General features: G+C 57.9%; 1 protein-coding gene across 2 annotated transcripts; it reads right to left on the reverse strand.

The window, feature by feature from the left end:
* Nucleotides 1–280: 280 nt before the first annotated feature.
* LOC113948729 (adhesion G-protein coupled receptor G1-like) lies at nucleotides 281–12,026 on the reverse strand. 2 transcript variants are annotated; one of them, XM_027646558.1, is made up of 14 exons: nucleotides 11,724–12,026; nucleotides 6,473–6,560; nucleotides 5,549–5,974; nucleotides 4,949–5,147; nucleotides 4,720–4,867; nucleotides 4,511–4,636; nucleotides 4,172–4,288; nucleotides 3,607–3,652; nucleotides 3,149–3,249; nucleotides 2,950–3,065; nucleotides 2,308–2,582; nucleotides 1,605–1,716; nucleotides 1,083–1,351; nucleotides 281–916 (listed from the first exon to the last, which is right to left on the reverse strand). In XM_027646558.1, exons 2-14 carry the CDS (start codon nucleotides 6,510–6,512, stop codon nucleotides 801–803), a joined length of 2,091 nt encoding a protein of 696 aa, XP_027502359.1. In that variant the 5' UTR covers nucleotides 6,513–6,560; nucleotides 11,724–12,026; the 3' UTR covers nucleotides 281–800. The 2 variants fall into 2 exon arrangements, with proteins under 2 accessions (XP_027502359.1, XP_027502360.1); XM_027646559.1 differs by having other exon boundaries at nucleotides 4,949–5,072; nucleotides 11,724–11,966.
* Between the last annotated feature and the right edge of the window lie 4,143 nt (nucleotides 12,027–16,169).

Here is a 16,169-nt window from a genome sequence, read left to right on the forward strand (position 1 = left end):
GCCACTGAGGAAGGCAACTCTTGTCCTGTGAAGTCTCCCTCTTTGGATCTCTGTCCTCTACCAGCCTCCCAAGCCATTGGCATCTCCCTCCATCACGCCAACCCCTATGGCACCAGGCAGCCAGCTCTCTGCCAGGAGCAAAATTACCTGTCCCAGCTCAGAAGGATCCTACAGGCTGAAATGCCAAGTCCTGCCTTGGGAACAGGACAACCCCAGCTGAGGGATAGATCCCATTGGAGAGCCCACCAACACACCAGGCAGAGACCCCAGCAAGCCACACTGTGAGAGGAACAACTTTAATGGGCACAAGTCCGGTGTGCAGGCATGCTCACTAAACTCCTACACCATCCAAAAATAGACATTCAACAAAATAACAAAAATAGATTATTCCAGCTGCCAGAGGGTGTGGCAGGGGCAGAGTCATTCTGTCTTCCCTGGGGAAGGACCCTCATGGTGACCACCAGCAAGGGCTGAAGATGGGGCCTTTCCCAGCCATCATCCCTGGCCTCAGGGCATGGGAGAGGATGTCCAGAGGCCCTTTCCACTTTTTGCAGCCCCCACTGCCCAAGTGAATATCCCTCCCTCCTTTCTGCCCCAAAGATGCCAAGCCAGTCAGGATGCAGTGGGTGGGAAAACTGGGGAGGGGGCTGGCAGAGGCAAGGGGCGGCTGGTCCCGCTGCAGGTCCCTGGGCTCCTCACAGCCCTACGGGGCGGGTGCAGTAGCAAAGCAGGTGGAGTCAGTCCTTCCCGTGGCCGTCCTCAGCGCAGGGAGCCCCAGCATGGCACAGCCACTGCGGGGCTCAGCCAACGTGGCTGCTGTTGGGCTGCAGCTTGACACTGTCGGAGCTGCACTGCGAGTCAGGGGACTTCCTCGCCTGCAGCACCATGGTCCAGTACCAGAGGAAGATGAGGAAGCCTGCAAGAGGGGAGAGGAAGGGTGGGTGAACCCCCACAAGGCACCAACAGCAGCTGAGAGCAAGCCAGCCAGCCTGCCAGGGCTCCTCCCACACCTCATCACCACCCCACCAACACCCCATGAAAACCCCCGTGCCCTTTGGAGGAGCCCAGTGTCCCAGGCTCACCTTGGAGGGAGTTGATGATGGTAAAGATGTAGAGGGAGACAAGGCAGAAGACACCAGAGGTGAAGGAGAAGAAGATCAGTGCCCAGGGAATGCCCAGCAGGATGCTCAGCCCAAAGAGGGCCAGGACGTGCTTGAGCTTGTGGCCTTTCTTGTTCTGCCGGAGGATCTCCCGGACCATGGCCCCCAGCATGACCGAGTTAAAGAGGAACACCAGGCTGAAGAAACCCAGGTTCACGATGTTATGGATCAGGGGGCTGGTGATCCAGCAGCTGAAGGGAGGAGAAAGGGCAGAGGGTTACACTGTGTTATCACACAGGGACATGAGCTGGGAGGGTCTGGGGGAAGCACAAAGGTGTGGTGCCAACCCAGTGCCCAGGGTGGGGGGATCCCCCACCACACCTTGGCACAAAGCCCAAGAAAAGCCACAAGGGGGCCAAGGGAAGTCTGCAGGACACAGTGAAGGTTCAGCCAGTTGACTTTACCTATGACCAGAAACCAGGTAAGGCATTTCCTACGACTTACATGGTTGCGTTGGTGGATTTGCCGTCGATGGATTCATAGATGGGGACAGAGAAGGGGCCGTAGTTTGTCCAGTTAGCCAGGAAGATCAGCGACACACAGAGAAAGGGAAATCCTGGGAGGCAAGAGAAGAGTGAAGTGGCTGCCCTAGTCCCTGGCTTTTGGACCTTCTGGGAGGACTCGTTGCCCCTTTCTCCCTGTGCAGAATACAAACCAACATCCTCCTTCCCAACAGGGCACTGAGGGCAGAGCAGGCAACAAAGATGCCTGGCTTAAGCCCTGGCCTGGGAGTGGGCTGTGCTGTGCTGACCCCAACCAAGGGGTCTCCCAGGGATGTGGAACTTTAGCCCACAAAAGGTCATGAGATCTTCCTCCCACAGCTTCCTGCCCAAAGCACAGCAGAGATGTGTGGGTGCTTCCTGCATCCAGCCCACCTCTCTGGGCTGCCCTGGGTGTTTTTTTCAGAAAGAGAGGATCCCATTACTATTTAAAGACCCCAAGTGGTGGCTCTCACATCTCTCTTGCTGGGTGACACCCTTGCTCTAGCACCAGCTTCTGCTCTCAGCCATTGAGTCCCCTTCTCCACCCCTCTGCTTTCAGACATCTACTCCCACACAGCTATGTCTCCATCCCCATCCAGGCATTCCATACCCAAGTGCCCCTCCACCCTGTGCCCTTGGGGTGTCTCTTCCTCCCCTGTGCTCACCCCAGCCCACCAGGCAGAGCTTGAGGAGGAAGTGGTCGTGGTAGGCATTGAAAACTTCGATCACAAGCCGGTAGAGGTTGTAGCCCTCGATGCCCATCCAGGTGAGGCAGCTGAGAAGGGAGAAGTGCAGAAACAGCCCCCCAGCTCTGCAGACTGCCTCGCTGCTGCTGGAAGCCAAGTGCTCGGAGATGAGGAAGGTCATATCCAGGAGGAAGATGGCACCCAGCAGGTTCATGTGGATGTGCATGCTCGTGATCTGGTCTCGCTGTTTGCTTCTGGAGAATAGAAGGGTGCAGACCTCATCACCATGCCTGGCCCGGCCCTTGGTGCCCCACAACACCCCACAGCTTCACATGGGTCCTTGAAAAGATCTTTGCAGGCTTCTGCTTGCTGGGTCCATAACAACAACCAAGCAGATTTTCCAAAATCATTGAAAAGAGAGGTGTTTCTGAGCACCCTGCAGGAGGCCTGACCAAGGGGGTGGTTTCTGGAGAGGAGAACTCTGCTTTCTTCAGGCCTGGCTCCTTCATCATGCTTCTAGCCAGGCCATCAGTTGCACTTGGAGAGCTTGTGCCCCGCCAGGGGTTCATGGCAAGGGACAGGACACAGACAGGGAGCGTGGGGTGAACCATCAGACTGTACCTGAAGTAGAGGAAGACGATGGTGCAAATGGATGCCAAAGCTGAGATCAGGCAGCCGATGTAGGTTATGATACTCAGGTAATGCCTGTGCACGTAGGTGATCTCTGGGGAGGATACCTGAGGAGAAGGAAGAAGGAGAGACGGTGAGGAAGAACAACCAGTGGGAGCAATGTAGAGAGCTGTGGGAAGGTGCTACCCACCATCAGCACGGCAAAGTAGGTGAGGTGGTTGCACCTGCACTCGGTCTGGCTGCTCCCTGTCACTGTTGCACAACCATAGCTGTCCCAGCTCCCAGAAGCAGCTGTGCAGGAGAAATAGAGAGTGTCTAGTGAACAGCAGGAACATCTGCCTCGGATTCACGGATCTTTAGGGCAAGGAAAGAAGCAGGACAAGAATGAGGGGTCCCAGCTTGTCCCAGGCCATGCAGACATACTCAGATAGCCCACTCAGCACCAGAACCCATTCCTAGGGAAGGGGAAAGCACTTAGGCTAGCTATGGAGGGAAAAACCTGACATCAACCCTGTGCGAATGGTTTGTGGAGCTGGAGCAAGGAAGGGAGGTGCAAAGCAACCTGCACTCTTACCAGCGGGGCTGTGGTACCTTGCAAAAGGGGCAAAGGCAGTGCCTGGCTTCACACCCAAGGGCAGGGGCACTCACCAGTGATGTCCTCCTGCCAGAAGACACACAGTGGGGTCAGGTTCCTCTGCAATGACAAAACCATGGGCCTTGGTCAGGGTGCAGCTGTGGGTTTGTTGCCAGCACGTATGATAGGGGAGAACATGGGGCAGGAGGCAAGATGATCTCAGGAGACAAACCAACCCCTGTAATACGAGAAGGCTCCAGGCACCTGATGGAGCAGATACCTCCTTCCAGGTCCCCTTTTCCAAACAAGGGGTTCAGCTTTGAGCAGGCACCTGATAGGGCCATGAATGAGCCAAAGGATTGTTAACTGAGAGTGTTTCCCAGCCTTGGAGGCTGTGCTGGAGGTGACACACCTACCATGCAGCATCTCCTGGACAGGTGGAGACAGTGCTACCCTCAATGCACACAGTGAAGCTGTGATCATGAGGCAGCCCCAAAAGACACAGCAGACCCTGCACAGGCAGGCCAAGGGCACGGACCTGCTGGATTGTGCCCACTCTCTAAGCTGGCAGTGCCTGAGCCCTTTTTGCCCCTCCATTCCTGGAGGGATCAGGTTCAACAAGGCCGTGTCCCCACCTACCGGCAGCTGGTCATGGTAGAAAGTGAGGACCACTGGCTCAGAGAGGTTGGCTACCACCGTGTCCACCAGGGAGATACTGACTACCCTGTCACCCAGGATGTGGCTGTTGTTTTCATCCTGTTGGAGAAAAAGAGGAGGCAGTGGCAGTGTGGGAAGGGAGAGCTGCTGGGTGTGAGAACTCCCAAGAAGGAGGTCCCAGGACTCTTTCCCCATCAAGCTTCTGGGGCAGGCTCATCTTTGAAGCATCTTCTCTGAGTGAGCACTGGCACCTTGGCCTGGGTGCCATCCCTGCTGCCCTGCACCACAGACACTCCACCGTGCCATGTGTGTGGGCGTTACCTGGAACATGGTTTGGTTGTTGATGTCCATGAGGAGCACCCTGTGCTCCACGTCCTCCCTCTCCTTCACCATCATGAACAGGCTGCTTGGCAAGTCCACCGTGAACCCATGGACCTCTCCACTCTCCTGCAAGGAAAGACTCGTCAGGAGGGAGTTTGGGAGGTGAGGCAACGGGCCAAGAGTACCAGAGCAGGCTTTCCAGGACCCACCTCTCTCTGGGAAGCAAAGGCCAGGTGCTGAGGATCCTGAGTGGGCTGGACCCTCAGGACGGTCGCGTGCACAGTGGCCCTCCCGAAAGTCTGGTTCTGCCCTTCCAGCTCCACCTTGGCCAGCGTCTTCTCCAGCTCCCCGAGTTTGCTATCAGAGAAGGGGTGCAGTGAGCAGGATGCAGTGGACACGCATTGGCAGCAGCAGGAACGGCGTGAGCCGGGAACTCACCGCCGGAGCGTCTGCTGCTCCGTGGCTCCCATGGCTGGTGCCAGGGGTTGGGCAAGGAGACTGTCCAAGGCAGTGAGCTGGTCCTCCACATCTTGCTCCCAGACGGGCATGCTCTCTGGAGAGACTGATGGAAAGGAAATGCCGTGAAATACATTGGCAGAACTGGCTTCCTCGTGCCCAAAACCAAGTGGGCACAGCCCTGGGGAGAGCAGAAAGCAGACGGCTTCAAGCTGACCCCAAGCTGGGGAAGCTGACGGTGACCCAGAGAGCTTTCCTGCCACTCACAGCTTGGCTCCCACCGAGTCCACTGGGACTAGGTTGGTGGAGACAGAACCCTGAGAGGTCACTACAAAGCCCACAGTTTCCCAGGATTTTAGGGAGCAAATCTCCACCTCCATCTTTAGGGATCCCAGGTACCAAGCCTATCTTTGGGCTGCTTCAAGCAAACCTACATCTCCTTCCATCACCCTTCAGCTGTCTTCACATCACCAGGCTAAACCATATACTGGGGCACCACCACTGCTCTTCTGATGGCTACAGAATGGGCTGGGGATGAAACAAACCTTTCATTTCCTTAAAATAACGTTGAATTGCCTTTACCAGGGAAGAAGTATTCAGCTCTAGCATCAAGGGAGGTGTTCTTCCCGTCCTTTGAGATGTAGGACACATTGAAGATGATCATGCTGGTTCTCTCAGTCTTCTGACTCTCCTGTCCCTTGGTGATGCTGCTGGATGGGTCCCCACCCAGGAGGAAGCTCTGCTTCCCATACACCAGCCGCAGGGTCCTGTTGGCCTTGAACCAGTAGACACAGAAGCGGTACCTGCCCAAGGTGGGGGGCAAGCTGTACTTGTAGTAAGAGTTTCTCCTGTTTGGCAAAAAGGGCCTCCTTATTATCAGTGCCTGGGCCGTGTTCTTGATGGAGATGGTGTTGGGGTCATGCTCGTAAATGACAGAGCTGCTCTGGGTCTGGTTTCGGTCCCCGCAGAAGTGGAAATCCGCTTCCTTGTGGCCACTGGCTCCCACCCCTGGGTTGCACAAGCACACAGAGACTCTGGTTTAGCCACCCCCAGCAAACACTGCATCCCCACAGCAGCTGTCACATGTGGCACGCTGAGTTCTCCACCCCAGTCATCCCAAGCTTGTCCTGGACCAGCTGCACAACATCAGCCACCTCCCCAATGTCACAGCCACACTGTGAGGATCTGCCAGGGCCCCATGGGCAACAGGACTCCTGTCTTTCAGGGGTACCCTCTCCCATACGCCACCACTCACACTGACAGAGACTGACAGAGGACCTCTGCATCCCCAGAAGGGAAGGATGGAGACCATCTCCTTTCCCAGAAAAGGACACATCCTGCCCGAGAGACCCATCAGAGGCTCATCAGCCCATGACATGTTTTACCTCTGTGGAAGGTAAAACACCCCTTGGTGCCCCTCAGCTGATTTTTTGGGGTTGCCAGTTACTTCCAGCAGCCCAAACCCAGCTCACCATCCCAAGACAGGACACAGCTGGGGCAGTCTACCTTGGAGGGGGGAGAGAAGGAGCAAAAGGAGGACCTTCATCCCGGGCAGCTTTCTGCTTTGGCTTGGCCTTCAAGGTGACAGCAGAACCTGGAAGGGCACAAAAGAGAGGGGCCACATGAGTATTTGGGTATCCTCCATGCCATGGGGTCAGGGATGGAGAGCAAAGGCTGTGCAGGCAGGACACTATCTGGCATCACAGCCAGCTCCATGCTGCCTCTGCCACCAGGAGGAGCCAGGAGCACCAGGCATCCCACCTGGCTGTGGGCTGGAAGGATGGCAGGAAACTCCCGAGCTCTTGGCACAGAGAGGGTGCCCCCCTACCCCAGCACAGGCCAACGACTCGGCATGGGAGGGGTCCCCTCTTCCGCTCACTGCTCCACGTCTCAGTTCAGGCGTTGGCTTCTTATCATGAGTGATAGGAACAGAAGGAAACTGTGGCTTCCTAATTTGCCAGCCCTAAAATGATTTTCTCATGGGCTTTCAGCTCCTGCAGATTAACTGAGGAGCCAGACACGCTGCAAACTGATCCATCATTTCAATCTGACAGAACCAGGCTCTCCCAGGCACATCCTGGTGATGCCAACACAGCACCCATGGCTGCCCAAATTCCTTCTGTCCCTCATGATCAGCCAGGCCACATTCTCTGCAGCCCCTTTGCTCATCCCTTCACCCAGCACTTTTCACCCCCATTGCCCTTTTCTTTGTCTTTAGTGACCTACACCCAGGCCAGTGCTGAGCACCCTTGGGTGCTGTCACACCCCTGCACTCACCCAGCCACAGTCCTCGCACCCACAGCCTTTCTCATCGCACTTTCCGCCTGCCCCAGGCCACAAACTCCATCTCCAGCGCTGCTGGGAGGTACCAAGTGTCACCTCGTCCTCGCCCTGCTGTCGCCTCTACGATGGGATCGACGCTGCCCCTCCAGGTGGGACAACATCGGTGGGGGGCTTCTGGACCAGCTGGTCCAGCTAAACACTTGCCAATGCACAGAGTGAAGCTGACATTCTGTCTGCCACTGCTGCACCCCACTCCTGCACTGCCCTCAAACGTCCTCTCAGAACCCACCGAGCGGTTGAGTCCTCTTTTGTTTGAGTGGGTACTGGGGCCCCAACCAGCATCACCTGCAAAGGCTCCTGAGCTCTCCCAGGTGCCCAAGGGTCGTCAGATGGGAAGGCAGCAAGAAAATCACTTGCTTGAAAACTCATTAGCAGGTTTCTCCCACCAGCACAGGCTTTGTCTGGAAGTTTCTCTAGCCAGCACAGATCCAGGGCTTATCCTGCACCAGTGTACAGCCCACTCCCTGTCCCTCCCCATCTGCTCCTTGCAGTAGTTTATCACCAGCAGACGGGGGCTTTGGGTTGTTAATTAACCTGCCTCCATGGCTGTAACTGAGTGATGCTAATGAGGTTCCCCAGTGTGGGCTTGGAGGGTATGGCACAGACACAACTTGGCAGCAGTAAATGGATTTGGATGGGGCTGGCATCCCAGTGCTTTGCCACACACATGGGAATCATGCAAATATATCCAAAAAACACGGATTGGGGGTGGCAAAATGCCACTGGCAATGGAAAACACCTGGATCACTTAAAAGCAATAGAGAGGCATATGAATGCCAACCATGTTGTGGTGGCAGCGAGCCAGCTTGCCAGGAAAGCATCCCCTCGGGATGGGGAATGCTGAATCCCAGTGAGGCTTGAGCCCATCCCACTGTGCTGGCATCTTTAAGACTGTATTGGGATGGTGGGAGCAGAGGATCAGTCCCTTTCAGCCGTTACTCAACTGGGACCAGAAATCCCTGTGGGAAAGTGGGTGGGAGAGCTGGTATTTCCCCTTGGAGCCCTATATGGTCCTGCTCGACCTGACGCCAATGGCTGTTTCCTGAGCTGAACAATAGCGAGAGAAAATCCCCCGAAAATGGTTTTGCAGCAGCGGGAAAACACGGCTTCCATCCATGCTGGTGACAAACAGTAGCAAAGGTAGCCGGATGAACCAAGTTCACGTCAGGGATGAATCCTGCCTTGTCATCTTCCCACTCCCATGTGGCAGAGGAGAAAAATTTCTGGTTTGGCCCCAGAATCAGCTGGGTGATGTACAAATGCCAGATGATGTAGACAGGGCTACACAGCTTGGAGCAGTCTTCCTCACTGCCAGCACAGAGGGAGGCTCAGCCCCGGGCACCAGGTCATATCCTCACATCACCATTAAAAGTACATGCTAGTCTTGTACTTTTAGTCTTGTACTTTATATTGAGGCCTCTAAACCTGTAGGTAAATAGAGGGGAAGAAAAGACCAAAACACCCACCAAAACCCCCTGGTGTTTACTACTACCTTACTGCTCTCTGGATGACTTGGCAGTAGGTATTTAAGCTTTTAGAGGTGGCACGTGGCTTTGGATATGACGTTGTTTTCCAAGGAGAAGGGAAGATGCTCTGACTTCTCAAACAAACACCGGAAACAGGGAGATCCAGGGCTTTTATCTGTTTTCCTTCCAGGTCCGTCAGGAAAGTGACGCTCCTCGAGATGAGCCTGCAGTTCGTCACCTCATCCTATTACCCAGCAGGGACTCGGGAACAAGATGAGTAAACTGTGGCACAGAGAGGCAAGCCAGGACAGGCTCAGGGAGATGCAGAACAGCTTTGCACAACCAGCCCACCACAGACCGTCGGGGTCCCTCTGCAAAGGGGACGCCTCAGTGTCAGTCATCTGGGAGCTTCACAAAGTGCCCTTGTCCCTGGCCAGTGGTGTGTGTCCGCAGGGGCCGTCCCCGTTATTCATGGCATTGGCATGTGATTCCCGTCACCGGCGAGTGGCAGGGGCCGACCCGGCGCGGTTGTTAATGCCCGAGGAGCCGCGGGGCAGCTGCGGCAGTGCCGCGGTGCCAGCCTGTGCCGCGGGATGGGGCGCAGCAGTTCGGCTTTTCCCTGCGGTGTTGCACAGAACGCCCAGCACTTTCGAGATGAGTCTTGCCAGCAGGACGAAACCAGACCTGATGAAGATTCCCATGGGAGCAGCACAACTGCCTGCCAGATCTGTCCTTTGCCAGCCACTGGCAGCCGGCCCTTCCCACACAGACATGGAGAGAACCGATGGGAGGCTGGCACAGGCACCTGCCAGTGCCCGAGGCTCTTGAGACGGAGCATTTGCTTAAAGCTCGGTCTTAACAGTCAAAAATTTTAAAAAGTTTCCATTTCCTAAAAGCCACCACAAACACAAATTTCACAGTAAACTAACCCAGCGCTTCCTCCCATGCCAGGGCAAGAGAGCACCCACTCAGTGGTATGCAAAGCCTGTGGCTTCGGCAGCAGCAACACACGTTCTGCGAAGGACCAGGTACCCCTGTGGTGGTCTGAGGGCTGCTGTGACACAGGAGCAAAGCTGTGCAGGGTGTCCTGCCCCAGCACCTCATGGCACCTCGCTGGCCACAGGGGATACAGACAACTGTCCTCTGGCACGCTCCCACCACTCAGCCTTCTTCGGGAGCAACCCTCTGGTCTCCTCTTGCGATAAGCTCTACCTTTCCTTCACCCAAACCAGCCCCCTGGGTTTTAAACGGCTTCCAAAACACCCCGTCCCCTCCTGGGTCTTGTCCCCCTTCACATGAGCGAGGTCCCCATTGCCTTCCTGTGCCACAGGTGCCAGGGAAAAGGAGGTGCTGGGCAGTGCGGAGCAGCTCAGGACCACCCTACATCAAGCTCCCAGGTATTTGGCACAGAAAGTACTTATCCTGGAGCTTGGTGAGGGCAAAGTCTGCAGCACCCAAGGAGTCAGGTAAGAGACCGCAGGCCCCCGGGATTCCTGCCAAACCCCAGCTGTTGGGTGAGCTGATGGGAAAGGAGTTGGCGCGTCAGAGCCCTCCTAAAAAACAGGCGTTGACAGGCTGCACCCAGCTGGTCCCATGCAGACACTGGCACGCCGGGAGTCACCCAGACTGCTGCCTGAAAACCCCACAACACTGTCCCTGTGACACCCACTGGTGCCACCACAAGGTGCAGGATGGCTATTCCCAGGGATCTTCATTCAGGCAACACGCAGTTGCTGGTAAACCTGTTGCTCCGCGAATAGCAGCCCCCAGGCCGTGGGATTAAAAGCTGGACTGGAACCAAGTATGCAGCATTTTTAGTCCTTGGCTTAATTCACATGGGAGCTGTGAACCCAGCAAGAGGCACGGCAAACCCCACTCTGGCTGCAGTCTCAAGCTCAAAGGATTTGTCCCCCCCAGCTCCGAAACACTCCTGGCTCCCTGCTGGCGGTGGAGCTTGGAGGGGGGTTACTGCAGCCCTCAGACCATGAAACGAGCTTTGGCTGCCTTCCCTCCCCAACAGCCATTCGGACTTGCTGCCAGGAGGTTATTCCAGGAGACTTCATTTCAATTCTCCAGCTGGCCTCGCTGGGTTTTGCTGGTCCCTCTGGAGGGGCAGCTCAGGCAGTGGGCAAGGATCACCCCAAGCATCCCACATTTCATATCCCACAGCAGCATGCCGGGACCGGCAACAGCAAGCTGGGATGTTGCAGGAGGAATCCCCCCAACAGGCATTTTAGGGTTGGGAGCTCACTCTGTCGAGGCACGCCAGCAGTCCCACGGGATGCTGCACCCTCCACCAGGAGGGAGGAGGGGAAAGAATGGGGTGTGCTGGTGGTTCCCACAGGGTGGGAAGCAATGGCCACACTCCGGGCCGGCGGCCGGAGCTTCCTGGGGCTCAGCCCTGCCGTCGGCAGCAGCCAGGAACAGCCGGTCCCGGACAGCTCAGGGGGCTTTGTGGCTCCACGGCCCGGGAATCCAGCTTGGCTGCGGGGCAGGCGAGTGCGAGCCCCACGTAGCAGGGATGGAGGTTGGTTTCACAGACAACTGGCAGCACCTTGGCCACGAGCAGAGACCCCGGGCCATGCCCAGCCGGAGGCAGCACACCCACCGCTGCGCCCCCGCATCCCCATGGAGACCCCTCCGCTCCATCCACCCAGGCTGCTCCCTGCCCGAGCACCCCGGTGCCACCAGCCGCGCGGAGCCCCCGTGTCCCCCCAGCCCTGCTGAGCTGCCCCAGCGCTGGCTGAGCCCACCCCGCTCACCCCCCACCCCGCGGGTGCCTCCCACCGCTCTGCCCGCGCCCGGAGCACCGCACCGCACCCTCCATCGCCGGTGCCCTCCCGCCCGTACCCGGCCAGAGCCCCTCACCGCGGCCTCTGGGACCCCCACGGCGAACACCGGACACCCCGATCTTCCCCCGGCTCAGCCGCTCCCGGCTGCTCCCATACCTGGGCTCGGGGCGGGCTCGGCTCGGCACCGCCCGGCTCCTCACAGCCCGGTTCGGCTCGGCACGGCACCGCTCGGCTCTGCTGGCACGGCTCGACTCAAAACCACTCGGTACCTCGCATCCCACTCAGCTCAGTGCGGTGCCCCGGTACCAGCGGCCCCGCCCCGGCCCCCCCGGCGGGCGGTGACTCAGCGGGGCGGGCCCGGGACTGGTGGCTTCGCACCGACCCCTCCGAGACCCCCCGAGATCTCTGCGGGGGCCGCGGGTCACCGCCCTCGGTCACGGCACCTGCCCAGTTCGGCTCAGCCCGGTTCGGTTCTGCACGGCTCGGCACGGCTCAGCTCGGCTCGGCTCGACTCAGCTCGGCTCGACTCAGCTCCCCTCGGCACGGCACTGTCCGGCTCGGCTCAGCCCGGCTGGGCTCGGCTCGGTTCAGTTCAGCACCTCACAGCCCAGCTCGGCCGAGACCCTCCTAGCTCGCTGTGGGGGCTGTGGGACCACCGCCCTCTGTCACGGCACCTGCTTGACTTGGCTCAGCTCGGCTCTGCTCAGCTTGGGAGCACCGGGCTGGGAGAACCGGGCTGGGAGCACCGGGCTGGGATGATCGGGCTGGGAGAACTGTGCTGCTTCACCCCTCCCGGCGGGCACCGGCACCAGGATGGGCTGGGGGACCTCGGCTGGGGAGAGCCGGGGGTGCCGCGTCCCGCCGCCCTTCAGCTGCGGGCTGGCGAGCATCCAGCGGCAGGCCGGAGCTGGAGGAGCCGGAGCCAGGCGGCTGCACGCCTGACTGCCAATGGGATTAAAAAATAACAATTAATGGGAAAGCAGCCGGGACACAGTGTCCTGGTGACCCCTGTCCCGCTCCCCGCAGGGAGTGAGGGAGGCGAGGAGCTGGCAAGGAGCCCAGGGGGGTGCAGGGGAAGGTTCCCCCATGGAACCCCATAGAGCAGGTGGGCTGGGATGTGGGGTGTAGAGCCTGGATGTGACCACCGGGCTCCCGCCATACATCCCAAGGCTGGAGATGGGCACCCTGGCCCTGGCCGCCAGGTCCCGGTGGGAGCTGAGGTTGGATGCATCGAGGCAGCAATGGGTGCTGTGGAGAGTGGGTAAAGCTGCTGCTAAGCAGCGCCTGCATCCAGCCCTTTGTGTGCTCTGGGAAGCAGCCGGGCCTGGAGAAAGCCGAGACGCAGGGAGCGGAGGGAGGAGGGTGGCGGGGAGGGCTCCGGGAAGTGCCCTGTGTAAATAGTTGCTCTTGCAGATATTTTTTTTCAATGGCTTGAATGAGACTTTTCTTTCTGGAGGGGGAAGGGTGGAAATAACTTCCCTCTCCGGCAGAAAAGGTGATTGGACCTTGATCCATCACAACACAAGGATTGTGTCACCAGAGGTGCCATAGCTGCGCTGGGATCCCTGGAGCAGGGGGCATCCTGCGTGCTTGCATCGCCCCCCCCCGGCTCGGTTTAATTTCCAGCTCCAAGCCCTGAATTTCCCCGGCTCCCTCGGGACAAGGCTCCCATGGGAAGCAGCTCACATGGCTGGACCGTGGCTAACTAGGCTGACCATGGCTAACACAGCCGCCTTTGAAGCCCGGCCGTCCCCACGCCTCGGGGAGCTGGGCCGGCTCTGAAAAGCACGGTCATGGCAGGCGGAGCCGCGGGAGCATCGCGGTGAGCCAAGCCTCCCACTGTGGGTCATCCCGACCGGCTCCTTCGGGAAACGCTGTAAATCCACCTCCTGGGAATAACGCTGCTAAACCTAGCAGTGGCTCCTGCAGGATTGGGCTCTCCTGGAGAGGGGAATTAGGCGCAGACCCCTCAAGCCAGTGAGAAAAGAAGTTGTTTCTGCTTTTTATGGAACAAAGAGCCTTTTGTCCGCACTTGACTTTATCAGGAGTTATTTTTAGGTCAACGCCTGCACTTGTTGATGTTGTCTGGGATTATCTGTAAGTCGACAGGCCGTGCTGTGCCTTCAAAGACGCTGGCTGAGCACGGAGAGGGAGGAAATCCTTGTGTTGTCCCTTGCAAGGGACATTTGCCCTTGGGCACAGGCCAGCGGAGGCAGCACTCCCTCAGCCTGATAAGCGTTTATTGCTCAAGGTGGGGAATTCCTAAAAATCATAAAACTTCCCAAGAGTCCTAAAAGCTCCTAAACCTCTTAAAGCTCCTAAATATGCTTAAAGTTCCTAAAAGCACCTAAACCGCTTAAAAAACTCCTAAAAGCCTTGAAAGTTCCTAAAACCCCTAAAAGATCCTAAAATCCCTTTAAGTTCCTAAAAGTCCTGAAAATTCATAAAAGCTCCAATAGTTCCTAAACCCCTAAAAGCTCCTAAATATGCCTAAAGATCCTGCAAGCCCTAAAAGATCCTGCAAGCCTTAAAAGATCCTGCAAGCCCTAAAAGCTCCTAAATATGCTTGAAGTCCCTAAAAGCCTTAGAAGTTTCAAAACCCCTTAAAAGTTCCTGAAACCCCAAAAAGTTCCCCAAAAGCCCCGAAGTTCCTAAAACCCCTTCAATTTTCTAACAGCCCTGAAAGCTCCAAAAGAACCTTAAAGCTTCCAAAACCTCCTAAATCTTCCTAAAAGCTCCTCAAGGCCCCGGTGCTGGCGGCAGACAGGCGGGAACGTGCTGGCAGAGTGGTGGGATGGGCAGACTCCAGCAGGAGAGGGCACGTCCCACCAGTCTGCTGCCAGACGAGGGGAGACAAGTGTGGGCAGGGGTGCCCTGGCACCATCTGCAGCCAAGGGCTGTGCCAGCCCCACTGCCAAGCGGTGCCAGCCCCAGCCCAGGGTGCCCAGACCCCCCTCGAAGCCCCTTTGGAGCCCCGTGGTGCTCCCAGCAGAGGTGTGACTGCGAGTAGGGCTCAGCCTTGCTCTGGGAGGAGGAGGAGGAGGAAGAAGATGAGTGCTGGTGGGAGGGGATACCTGCAGATCTCTCATCCAAATCCGGTGAGCAGTGTCAGGGCAGCTTTGGGAATCTCGCAGGATGGTGATCCCAGGGGATCATCACAGCTGCCTGTGAGTGGCTGAGGGTGCTCGTGCTCCCCGTTGCTGCTGCTCCGCCTCCCTCGGCCTTCCTCTTGGAAATACATCGGATGGGGAGGTGGGTCCCCCACACCCCACGTCGGGGTTTCCTCTGTCAGCAATTACAGCGACTCAGCAGGTGCCAGGGCTGTAAAACCCAACTGTAGGCAGAGCAATAAATATCCCGGATTATTTGTTTAGGCTCGGCTTTGCAAATAAACTCCCAGTGATGTCAGGGGAATCTGGGGGAAAATTGGTCCTCGGAGGGTGTCTGCACAAGCACCAGGTGAGGATGGTCCCACGAGATGCAGGAACCAGACTCATCAGCTCCCTGGCAGCCAAGTCCCAAAGGCAGGTCCCAAAATGGAGCCAAGATCTGCCCTGAAACTTCCATTTCTAAATAAATTTAGTGTTTTCCCCGGCTGCTTGTTTCCCAAAAATTTGGAGAATTTGCAATAATTCCACGGCTTTGTCCCTGGGGCCAGGGCTGGTTCTGGAGCCTGAAGGCACCATGGTGCAGCCAAGCCACCTTTCCTGGGGAAAAAAAGGACGGCACAACCCCTCCAGCAGCCGAGCACTGGCCTCCTGCCAGATGAGGCGCCCAGGAAGTTGAATGGCATCATTTCTCCTTGGGAAGGTTACAGGGACTGGCTCCCCCTCCTGCCGGGAGCTGGGTTGAGCCGGCCCTGGCACCATGGCTCTGGGGTGGTGGGAGGCTTGCTCCCAACCTGTGGTCCCAGGGGACCTCGGGGAGTGTGTCAGGGTGGGAAAAGGTCACCAGCAACGGGCTCGGCTCCCCGGGAACCAGCGTGTCCCACCAGTCTCCCCAACAGACTCAGCTCCCCGGGGACCACCCTGCCCCACGGGTGCTGTGTTCCCGCTGCCAGGAGCCAACCACCAACTGGATGTTTTCCAAGCTCCACCGGATACCGGAACAAGGTGCATGTGTCCGTGTACCGGCGCTGGTGCCGTACTCAGGCACCGGCAGCCGGCGGGACTCACACCGCAAACCCCAAACTCTCGAGATGGGGAGAAGGGGCACGGGAGAAGTGCTGGGATGCGACTCTCCCACGGTGGGGCTCACGGGGGGAAAGTCCGGGCACTTGGCACCTCACCAAACCCCCAGACTTCTTACTGAATAGCTGAAGTCACCCGGCGGAGCGGTGAGCCATGCACAGCTCATCGCCACGCGGCGAGATGTGAGCCGGGGGCACCGCGGTGCCCGGCGGGCTGGAAGGAGGGGGCACACAGCCCCGGCTGGACGGGCTTTGTCCGGGCCGCCGGCTGGAGTAATGGGAATGCGGCAGCGCTGGCTGCTCTTTGTGCATGGAACAAAGAACAATAGCCAGCGGCTTCCTTTACTGCCCAGAATCGGGAAGGAGCCAGAAAGGGACACGTCACTCGGCAGAGATGGGCAGTGTGTCATCCC

This window comes from Corapipo altera, unplaced genomic scaffold (genome assembly GCF_003945725.1).
Source record: "Corapipo altera isolate COAL_440 unplaced genomic scaffold, ASM394572v1 62, whole genome shotgun sequence".
NCBI classification, from domain to species: domain Eukaryota; kingdom Metazoa; phylum Chordata; class Aves; order Passeriformes; family Pipridae; genus Corapipo; species Corapipo altera.

What these genes read in the sequence shown, in the direction of transcription:
- LOC113948729 (XM_027646558.1), bottom strand. Translation starts at nt 6,512, where the DNA reads ATGAAGGTCCTCCTTTTGCTCCTTCTCTCCCCCCTCCAAG. An exon ending in GCTCTGCCTGGTGGGCTGGG is followed by an intron (nt 1,717 to 2,307) that starts GTGAGCACAGGG and finishes CTTGCCTCCCAG; the next exon opens with GATTTCCCTTTCTCTGTGTG. An exon ending in AAATCCACCAACGCAACCAT is followed by an intron (nt 1,352 to 1,604) that starts GTAAGTCGTAGG and finishes TCCTCCCTTCAG; the next exon opens with CTGCTGGATCACCAGCCCCC.